The following is a 10,743-nucleotide window of genomic DNA, read 5'->3' as shown; positions in this document are numbered from 1 at the left end:
TGTAAAATGTGTATTTCTGGTTTGGGTTCTGATTTTAGAAGTCTGAAAAGCCACTAAGACTTCACCTCCTTATTTTAGAGTTGAGAAAACAGCCCGGAGAGTGAAAGCTGATTATTGCAATTCACAGCCACCAGTGCCAGGCTCTGCTGCGCTTCGCCCTGCTAGGCTGAGTGGCCACTGCTTCACAGGGATCCTCCAAGGCAGGTCTCATTCTACCCAGGAGAGGTATGGTTACTCAAAGTCACATAGCTACACAGGTGAGGGATCAGGTGCCCTCACTTTGGTCCCAAGACCCCCTCGCACCCCACAAATGCCAGCAGCCACACCTAGAACAAAATGGTTTTAATCAATTGCGTCACCCTCACTCTCCTGGGAGCGGAGCAACAAAAAGGCTCGGCTCCTGCCCCCAGAGGACAGTAAGGCTTAATGTGTCTCTCCACACTGCAGGGCCCAGGCTGGGCAGGCTGGGGGAGGGAGGGGGGAGGGGGGGAGGCATGGAGAGAGGAAATGGCAGGTGGCTCCAACACAGGAAAGCAAAGGGGCCCCTGCTGGTCTTTGGGCCCCAGGGCCCAGCCCCAGTACTCCTGCTTTCCCCTCCCTGGCTGGAGAAAGGTCATGGAGAAGAGACAGGGGAGCAAGTCCCAGCAGCAGGAAAAGCAGCAGCAGCTGTTTCCTTCACCAATAAATATACTTCATTACCAAGCTAGAAGAGAAGGGCGGGAGAGGGGCTGGGTGGGGAGGAAGGGGGAGAAGCTGCCACCTGTGTTGCTGGGATTAAAGCAATGACGAGATGGTGCCAGACCCCCCACCACTATCCTCACCCCCCCTCCCCTGTCTTCTTAAAACTGTGAAAAAGCTTTTAACATGGCCCTCCTGTCTCCAGGGCTGTTCTGAAGCCTGACTGAGAGGAGGCACCTGGCAGAGACCAGGCGGAGGGAGGGAAGGACGGAGGGAGGGAAGAAGGGAGGCTGCAGCTCCCCAGAGGCTGCAGCTGGAGGGCTGGAGCCAAGTAAGCACTGAGGGGAAAGGGAGGGAGAGGGAGGAAGGCTGAGCAACTATGAGAGCAGCTCCCAGCTGAGAGCCAAGGGGGCAGAGAGATGCTTGGTGAGTGGTGGGGTGACTGCTGTCCAGTGTCAAGCTTGGGGCTGCTGAGGAGGGAGGGGGCTGAGTTACGGATTTTCCCATCTGAGTGACTCAGGAGACCCCCTCTCCCTCCCCCACCCCCAAGAGCAGCAGGGGACAGAGAAAAGCCATCACTTCTTTGGTCTTTGTGGCGGCTCAGCACATGGGGTGGGAGGGAGGGCAGAAAGGGCCCTTAGCAGAGAGTGCCACCTCAGCGAGAGAGAATAGGCCTGGCTGGGAGCTCTGGCAGAAAGGTCACAGTGAGGCCAAGGAGCCCCCAGAAAGAGGAGTGGGAGTGGTTGCAGTGCAGCGCAGAAGGGGATGGTGCGGTGCCCCACCCTCTGCCAGGGCCCTTGGGAAAGGCTAAGCCCCCTAAGCCCCCAGAAATGGCCAGTGAGAGCAGGCACAGGGTCCAGAGCTAGCACTGGGAGAAGGGCGAGAAAGCTCTAGTGCCCAGGCAGGGGCCTGGCCTTGCCTACTGCAGGACTCCCACCTTCCTCTGCTTCCACCCTGAAACGGGGCTGGGGTGGCGGGTGAAGGGAGCTCTGGAGGGGGGGGGGGCATCCTTTCTCAGAACCTTCCCTGAAGCCATGGAGGAGCTAGCCTTGCCCGCAGGAGCAAGAGTGGCAGCAGGTCAAGGCCAGCCCTTACTTAGACTGGAAGTCCACTCCCCTTCCTGCCGCCAGCTGAAGGGTAGGACAGTCCTTGAAGACAGCTTCAGCCCTTGCCTCCCACCCAGCCTGAGGCAGGTCAGAGCCCTCCAGGGATGTGGAAGCGGGCATATGGGTGGGGGGCATATGGAGGGGCTTCCCCTCCTGCTCTTCTGCTCAGAGCTGGGTCCAGTCAAGGGGCAATCTGCCCAAAAGTCTGAAAGCCAGCAAGTTGTAGCAACCCCCCACCCCCAATGCCAAACTAACAAACAAAACAGGGAAATGAAAAAAATGTGGGGGGGGGGACAAACCAAAACAGAACCCCCTGACCTCCTGCCCATGGTGGAGGGTCCAGCCAGCAGCAGGCGCTGGGGACCAAGGCCAGGAGGGTCTAGCTGGGCCGGCACTGAACCTGGCCCTCGGAGCTGTCCTCATCATCGGAGGCCCCAGCACCCCCACTGCTCAGGCCTGTGATCCGGTAGCCCATGTTGAGCAGCATCACCTCCAATGGGTCAGCATTCATGCGCCGCTGGTTGGCCTGGGAAGCGCCCTCCATGTCCTCCACAACTCGGCCTGTGAGGTCTTCACTCTGGGTGGGGGGAAGGCACACATAGTCCTGGGATGGATGTGTGGGGAAGTCGGGAAACACACACACACAGCTGCAGCAATACATGCAGAGAGGGGTGTACAGAGCAGGAGACGCACAGGAGTGTCCATTTGTACATACGCCCTTATGTGTACATGGGTGCAGGCAAACGCACACACTGGGGTAAGTACAGGATACATGGTCACCAGGATATATATGTGAGGGAGAGGACACACCAGGGGGTTACACACATGGGGGGCCACATGGTAATATATACAACTGGGAGGGGACACAACATATATATGAGGGGGGTGCACATGCTGGGATACATACTGGGGGGGCATACTCATATCAGGGTACACATTGGGGGGGGCCCATACCAGGAAACAATAGGGACTCACACCAGGGTCTGCTGGGCATACTAGATACCCAGGATGGGGGCATTGTCTGTGTCCTCCACCCCACTCTTGTCTGTCATCACTCCCAACAACCCTTCATCCTTTTCCTCTCCCCTCATGGGAGAACCCCTGTAGAGTTCTCTTTAAAATTCACAGTAAATTGCCTCTGTAATTAGATGCACCACTTGACTTCTGTTTTTCTGGCTAGAAAGGGAAGGCAAGTGGGACAGAGGGCAAGAAAGGCCTCAGGCCAGCCTGCCTGACTACCCACCCTGGGAGTAGAGGGGACCACACCATCCTAAGTGTTCCTGTGGGCTGGACACTTTGCATCTGGAGGCATCACTTTATCCTTAAAGTAACCTTTTGAGGTGGGGCTGTCATTCCCATTCCAACGTGGACGATAAAAACCTGGTCAGAGGTAGTTCAGTCCCTCAGGCAGTGAGTGAAGGGACCAGGATTCAAACTTAGGCTCACCAGATGCCAAAGCCCGCACACTTCTCATGTAACGAAGGGACTGGCTTTGCCCAGCTTCTAGGGGACACAACACAGTGGTATAGGAAGGGCAGGGTACCCAGGGAGCCTCTGAGGTGCTGCTTTCATGCTCTCATGAGATGGTGCCGGAGCTCTGGTACCCTCCCGACCCTCCCGCCTCCCTGTCCTTGGTTACTGTTTCCTGTGAGTCTCATCTTCTCAGCTCATTCAGGGATATGACCCCAGAAACCAGGAGCCAACTCCTGCTCCTGGAGCTGCCCACTACATTTGGCACTTTCAGAACTTGATGGCTCCCACCTTGACATGGTGTTGAGCCCTTTGGTAAGAGCTTCTAGCCTTTGGGTGACTCATGTCCTTTCCCAACCCTCCCAGGCTCAGCTGAAGGCCTTGCACAGGCTCCAACCCAACCTTCTTCCCTGTCAAGTTCTGGCCATCTTCTCTACACCCTCACCTCTGGCCGGGGGTTCCAGAGCCGCACAACAGGGTCAATGCCGCTGGTGGCCAGGAAGCAGTAGCTGGGGTGTGGCTGCAGGCAGTTGACGATGGACTCGTCCCCCTGGAGTACGCGGACCAGGTTGGTGGTCTCCTTTTCCCAGATGAAGAAGGAGCCATCGTCAGAGCCACTGACGATGTACTGAGCGTTGCTGGCAGAGGGGCAAAGGGCAGGGAGGTCAGGTGGGGTACCGCCCTACAGCCTCAAGTAGAGGCTGTGTGGCTTAGGGCAAGGGGGAACAGGGAGGTCTGGAGCTGCTGAGCCCCCCCAAACTCTGGGGTCCTCACTTGACTTAGAACTCCCATACACATGGTAATCCTTTCCATACTACAGAGCTCCAGTCGCTGTCCAGCTAGTCTCTTAAACTCAGAATCAGGGACTGCTTGGGACCCCCCAAGATACTCTCCCTCAAAGTACATTATAAGCTCCTCGTGTGCTGGATCAGATCTTGCATCTCTTAGGTCTCTGGGAACACTCTTGTCTAAGCCTTCCCTCAGCAGTCCTCGGCTTTCGGGGTCCAGTATCCTGATCCTACAGTATGTCTGCCCCCCACACACCAGTGACACTTAGAAGGGATCTTGATGGAGAGGTTCTTGACATTCAAGTGTCTCACCTACCCTAAGAAAGTACACCATCTAAAAGGAGGGTTGGGGGTGACAGGGTCTGATGTGACACGGGCTACGTCCGTCAGTACCTGGGGCACAGTTCTGAGAAGACAACTGTGCCTAGACTACCAGCTTCTGAGGCTCTTGCCTCATAGCCTCAGCAGAGGGAAGCACCAAGCATCCACATAAAGAAACCAAGCTCCAGCACATGGAGACAGAGGAGGAGGAGGTGGGGGCTAAAGGCATTGTCTAGGCCCCTCGTTGGGTACCTTATGGATTACCTCATTAATCCTCATTATGGCCCCATGAGTGGGGATGGTTGGTTTCATTTTGTAGACGAAGAGGCTGAGGCCCACAGAGCTGTGAAGCCATTTGATCAAGGATATAGAGGCAGAGCTGGGATTTGAGACTTTTTTTAAAAGCATTATGCCCCCACACCCCCTTCAACCTCCTGTTGCCAACCAGGCTGTGCCCTCCTTCTCTTCAGGGCCTCGGACCTGCCAAAGAAATTGGCCTCCTTGATATCCGTGGTGGTGTTGCAGTGGCCACAGTATCGGAACTGGTAGTCGTAGCTTCGTTCCCGCAGCACCATCTCATCCTCCGAGATGGAGTCCTTGCGGCTTGTGCTGCGGAGGCGGACGGGGCCGCCACCGCCACCACCAGCTCCCTTCTTCTCTTCTGGAGGCAGAGAGCAAGGAAAGGTGAAGCCTGTCCCTCTCTCCCCTCCCCAATTTGTCTCCACCCCGGCCCTGTTTTCAGCCCAGGTGCTAGCAATGTAGGGCTACCTGCCTAAACCTATCTGGAAAACTGGGAATGACTCTGAGGAAGAAGCATCTTTGGACCCAGCCCTTGAGGATGTTCAAGAGGTGACCTATGATGCTAGGAGGGCCTTGGCTCAGGTCCCTGAATAATGTCTAGAAGCCCCAAGAATGCATAGACCCATGCTTTCTGTTTCTGTGGAGGTGAGAGGCAGGGAGGGGAAGGTGAAGCACTTCCGAGAGAGCCTTGAGGGGGTGGTTTTTCTAAACAGATCCATAGCTCTGAAGGCAGTACGGTCCAAACCCTTCCCCACTGAAAGACAAGTTATCATGGATCCCAGCTGAGGCACTGATCAGTTAAGTGCCTTGGGTAAAAAACAAAACAAACAAAAAAAAAAAAAACCACCAGTTTTCTCGTGCCTTAAAAGTGCCTTGATTCTGCCTGCCTCGGGGCCTTTGCATGTCTGGTCCCTAGGCCAGGAATTCTTCACCTCCCACAGCTACACTTTGTATCCAGTTACCTCTTCCTCCTCATCCTTGAGATCTCAGCTTAAATGTCTCCTCCCCTAGAATCCCAGCCTTCCATCAAGTCCTACCCCATACACCTATACCACATCAGGCCCCCATGGCACATATCACACCGTTTCTCCTTCATCACTTGGTTCCTTCACTAGAGCTGTGAATTCCTTAATACAGAAATACCATCTGACTTGTTCACAGCTGTACTCCCAAGACCCAGCACAATGCCTGGCACAAGGTAGATACTTGATAACTATTCAAACAAGTGAATCAATCCCACGGTTAGTAAACTGCATAAGGAGAGAAGTGAGGATCCATGTCTGCCTCCAGAGCACAAATCCCACAAATCCCCAGCTCACTCTCCAATGCTACTGAGGTGAGCTGGGCAGGGCTTCAAATGCTCTCCGTGCAGGTAAAGGCAGTGTGTTCAGAGAGGCTGTGCTTCACCCGAGATCACATGGTTACCACTTGGCAGAGCTGAGGTTGGAGCCCGAGGTTCCACACCCCATGTGTGAAGCATTTCTATCGCCCTGTACTGCTGCCTCTGCTGCAAGCATGCAAACTGGAACGAGTGCAAGCCCCAGCTGCTGCCCCTTACTCAGATGACCAACGGGACAGCCAAGGCCCTGTCTGTGAGCAGGTGAGAATGCCCAGCTGGAGCCACACGGCCTGACTGGGCTCAACTTACTCCTGTCTTGAGTCCCGGGCATTACACGAGGTGTTTGAAACGTGCTATTGCTAATCCTCAACAGAAACTCTGAATGGGAGGTGCGATCACTCTCCCTTTACAGATGAAAAACCTGAGTCTCAAAGAGACTAAGTGACTATCCCACAGTCACATGGTTTCTGAATTAGCAACTGAATCCAGGCCTCTCTGATCTCAGAACCATGTCCTCTCCAGATGTCATGTAGCACCTCAAATAGAGGAACAGCACCCTCTCCCCAGTGCCCACTCACCACCATCGTTTTTGGAGAAGAGGGCTGCTGTGATGTCGCGGCCCAATGCATCACAAGCGCTGCTGTGGGCCTGCTCCGGGAACTTCCCTTTGAAGTCATCCAGGCACTCCAGGGCCTCAGCCACGTACTTGAGCTCAAAGAGGCAGCGGGCCAGGCGGAAGTGTGCCTTCAGGTGGCATGGGTTTAGGGAGATGGCCTTGAGGCAGTCCCTCAGGGCATCGTAGTGGTCACCATCCCTGGGAAGGCAGGGGAGTGTGGCTTGGAGGTGGGGCTGCATGGCAATCAGGAGTCCACTCAGTCTCTGTGGCCACCTCAGTCCACCTCTGACAGATCTCAGGATAAGGGTACTTGGGAATGAAGAGAACCCTGGCTCAGCCCAGGCTTTGCTCCCCAGGAGACACAGTATATTAAGGAGATAAGTCAGGAATCCTGAAGTCTAAGAGGGGGATGGGGGAAAGGGAATGGGGGAGGGGGGAGGGGGTATGTGTGGGGAGAAAAACAAAAAAAAACAGTGCCAGGCTGCCCTCTGCTGGGCACAGAGTGCAACTGCTCACTGGCTCACCCCAGGCACCCGCAGCTCTGCAGCAGAAGGCCTGGCATCTTGCCCACCTCAGGCTCCCCAAGCCCTCCTTCTCTCTTTCTCCAACCACCTCCTCAAATCCCCCCGGCTGGTCTTCAAAGCCATGGCCAAGGCAGGGGGCTCTCAAGGACAGTTCTGTGGTCTGGAGAAGCCAGAAGTGCCAGGCTGGGGACTCGGGGTCTGACCAGCAGGCAGCAAGCCCTCAGCCAGACCCCCCTCTGTCCTGGCTGACTGATCCACAGCAGCTGTGGCCTCTACCTCCCGGGGCTGAAGGATGGGGCCTGACAGACTGGCAGAGTCAGCTCTCTGGAAGCTGATGGTAAAGGGGGGTATGCACACCAGGAGCTCCAAATCGTCTCCACTCACTTCTTCCACCTCCCAAAGCATGGATAAAGGGAAGTGGGGATGGTTTTGGGGGGAGAGCAAGCAGGGATGGGTCAAAAGAAAGCCCCCACTCTCCCACCCCATGCCAGAATATAGGGTACACTCCCCCCAGCACCTCTCATCTGTTCCCACCTCTCATTTGGAGAGCCAGACCGGTCACAGGGGCCACTTCTCCCTTGGCAGCTTTTTTTTTCCTTTTTTTTTTTTTTTCTGCCGGGCTGAGGTGGGCCTAGCAGCACTCCCCAGAGTTGATGCTCCTTCCACCAAAGCACAGCTCACAACCCGCCTGCATAGGGCCAAAGCATGCCCAACAGGGGAAATGTCCTCCTGACTCCTCTCCTACAGCACCAGAGGGAGCATCCAGCCCTGGCAGCAGGAACAAGCAGCTCACCAGTGTGGGAGGAGGCAGGGGACAAAGTGCTTTGAAGGCATGGCCTGCGTCAGAACGACTGGCTGTGATGGAGGAGGAGGGACTGTTTGGAAATCCAACTGCCACCTGCAAAGTGCCCCTCAGAGCTCCTGGAGAGAGCCAGACAGAGACCAACCAGGAGCCGGAGGGTGACAGCTCCCACTGCATCCAGGAGCAGATGGCAGCCCTGGAGAGACTGGCCTGGGACAGAATGTGACATTCTAGGGGTCACTGGCAGGCATGTGGGGATGGGGAGAGAGCAGGCTGGCCCCAGGGCTCACCCATCCAGACTCACTGCCAGATCAATCTCCCTGAAAGGACAGCCCTCAGCACATCCCTCTCCTGCTCAAAACTCTTCAGTAGCTGCCCATCATCCCACTGAATCCAGGCCAAAACGCCACCGCTCTGCATTCCAAGTTCTTCCCAGGCCGGCCCCAGGCTACCTCACAGACTCATCTCCTGCCAGTCCCTTCCAGAACCCTCTGCTCCAGCCAAATGGATTTGTTGTTCTGCAAACAAGCTCTTCAGTCAGGCCCCCACCCCCATGCCTTTGTTCACACCATTCATCTCCCTGGGAATGTCTTTCCCCCATAATCCCCTCCTCCTCTTCATCTCCTTGCCTAAGCCTGCCCACACTTAAAGCCCATCAGACTCCTCATCTTCCTGACACTTCCCTGACCCCAGCTAAAGTGACCTAACTTGTCTTAATGCCCATGGCACTTCACCTGACCACTCAAAGGCTTACTGCTTCTTCGATGATGATGAACCATAATCATGTCTTTGTCCTCGGTCCAGAGGCTGGGCACTCTGGAGCACAGGAACTCAAAGTGAGGAACTCTGTGTCCCTAGTACCTAGCACACAGTGGGAGTTCAGAGAACATGTCGAGGGCACCCATGGATTGGGAAGTCATCAGCCTCCCTTAGCAAGAATGTAGGAGTGAAACAGCTCTCGGCATAAAGCCTGGATGAGGACACCGCATTCTACTCAGTTCCTGAGACAGAGAGGCAAAACACCTTAGGATGGCCCCCAAACCATCACCTCCTGGGTTGGGTTGCCATCTGAGCACTTGGCAAACTCTTGATGCCTGGGCTAAAGCCTGTGGGGGTAGCATCTTCCCAAACGCCTATCTACCATCCTGCTGACTTGGGTGGGTTTCTTAAGCTTCCCTCTCTGGCCTGCCTAGTTGCAGCCAGACGATGGCACACCAGCTGGCCTGTCTGTCTGGGCAGAGCCGACGGATGCCAGACGGAGCAGAAATGGCTGTGGGCCCAGCTCTATCCATCTTCAGTCCTGGCCCCGGCTGGGGGGTGGGGTCTGCCTGCCTGCTTGCCTGCTGGTGCCGTAGGCAGAAGGGCTGGGAGCCCTGATGGTCTCCAAAGATAGCAGGTTCTTCAGGATATGGACCCACTCCTTTACCACCAGCCACTATGACCCAACATGACCCACAGCCAGCTTCAGATCCCTGGTATCTTGTTTGTCTTGGTCCAATGGTCTAAGAGCACAGGAAAGCAAGCCCAAGGTCAAGGGGCTACAGAATCATTTGAGACTGATACCAACTGAATTCACCAAATGCCTCTTTTCTATCTAGCAAGATTCTACTGCACCTTCATAGTCCAATTCAAGGCCCAATTATCTAACAGCTGGGATTAACCATTCTCTCAAGTTCTACTTGCCCAGTGGCTGCATCACTTTATAACAAAGCACCACATTGAAGCTACTTGTGGACATGTTTCACGTCACTGTGAGACTTCCTGACTTCTAGTCTGGAGGTGGGAGTTACAAAACAGCCTAAAAAAGCCCTAAGGGGCGGCAGGATGCCACTGCCACCTTCCCTGGAGGCCTCAGGAACTTGGTTCCATCAGGTCCTCTGCCTTCATCCCTCATCCTGGCTCAGGCCCACTCACCACTTGCGCTTCATGTAGGCAGCAGCTCGGTTCCCATAGAGCATGGCATTGTGAGGGGCCCTCTGCACAGCCTTGCTGTAAAGCTGAATGGCCTGGGTCCACTGCTGGCAGGCAAAGGCCTCGTTGGCTTGCTGTTTCACGCGCTCCAAGTATGGGGGCAGCTCTACCTGGGGGCTGTGGTGAAGGAGAGCCAAGTCAGGCCAGCCAAAGAGGGTCCAAGCAGCCTCTCAGGAAGTCTGAAGCCCTGCCTGAGGGCCACCCATATTGTCTTGACCCCTGGGATCTGCACTGTCATCTAGAAGAGGGGACCACTCTTATCCTTGGCCTAGCTTCCTGTAATAGGTAATAGGCACAATTCCAGATACTCTGAACCAGTGAAAAAACAGAGGGACAGAAATGAAGCTGTCATGGACAGGTTAAAGGCAATTCTTTTTTTTTTTTTTTTTTTTAAGTAAACTCTGTGCCCAATGTGGGGCTCGAACTCATGACCCCAAGATCAAGAGTTGCATGCTCCACTGACTAAGCCAGCCATGTGCCCCAAAAGTGATTTTCCTTTTTTTTAAGATTTCATTTTTCAGTAAATTCTATGCCCAATGTGGGGTTCAAACTTAAAACCTTAAGATCAAGAGTTTCATTCTCTACCAACTGAGCTAGCCAGGCACCCCCCCAAAGGTAATTCTTAATCAAACTCCTGGGCATGATAGTAGCTGACCACCCAAGCCCCTCCCATGGATCTCTCGACAGAGACTTCTATTTCTTTCAAAGTTTAGAGGATTTGAGCACACCTGTATCCAAAGCCCAGTATAGGGCCTGGCAGTGAATAGAGGCCAAAAGATGGTATGGGATGAAGAAAAATATAATGGGGGGAGGCCCCTCTGTGTTTAA

The 10,743-nt window shown here is 54.7% G+C and overlaps 1 protein-coding gene across 4 annotated transcripts in view; it reads right to left on the bottom strand.

The window, feature by feature from the left end:
• Nucleotides 1-327: 327 nt before the first annotated feature.
• WDTC1 (WD and tetratricopeptide repeats 1) overlaps nucleotides 328-10,743 on the bottom strand; it is a 64,969-nt gene continuing 54,553 nt past the window's right edge. For 2 of the 4 annotated variants that reach the window (XM_086716144.1, XM_086716145.1), the window contains exons 12-16: nucleotides 9,859-10,032; nucleotides 6,581-6,816; nucleotides 4,844-5,024; nucleotides 3,700-3,892; nucleotides 328-2,361 (exon numbers count right to left, since the gene is read on the bottom strand). In XM_086716144.1, coding sequence (XP_086572270.1) covers nucleotides 2,164-2,361; nucleotides 3,700-3,892; nucleotides 4,844-5,024; nucleotides 6,581-6,816; nucleotides 9,859-10,032 — 982 coding nt within the window. In that variant the 3' untranslated portion in view covers nucleotides 328-2,163. Of the gene's footprint in view, nucleotides 2,362-3,699; nucleotides 3,893-4,808; nucleotides 5,025-6,580; nucleotides 6,817-9,858; nucleotides 10,033-10,743 lie in introns of all 4 variants that reach the window. The other 2 variants (XM_086716146.1, XM_086716147.1) reach the window with 2 other exon arrangements.

This window comes from Puma concolor, chromosome C1 (assembly GCF_028749965.1).
Source record: "Puma concolor isolate L17-30 chromosome C1, mPumCon1.1.hap2, whole genome shotgun sequence".
NCBI classification, from domain to species: domain Eukaryota; kingdom Metazoa; phylum Chordata; class Mammalia; order Carnivora; family Felidae; genus Puma; species Puma concolor.
Note: the sequence above shows the minus strand (reverse complement) of the source record. Positions and strands in the feature narration are given on the sequence as shown.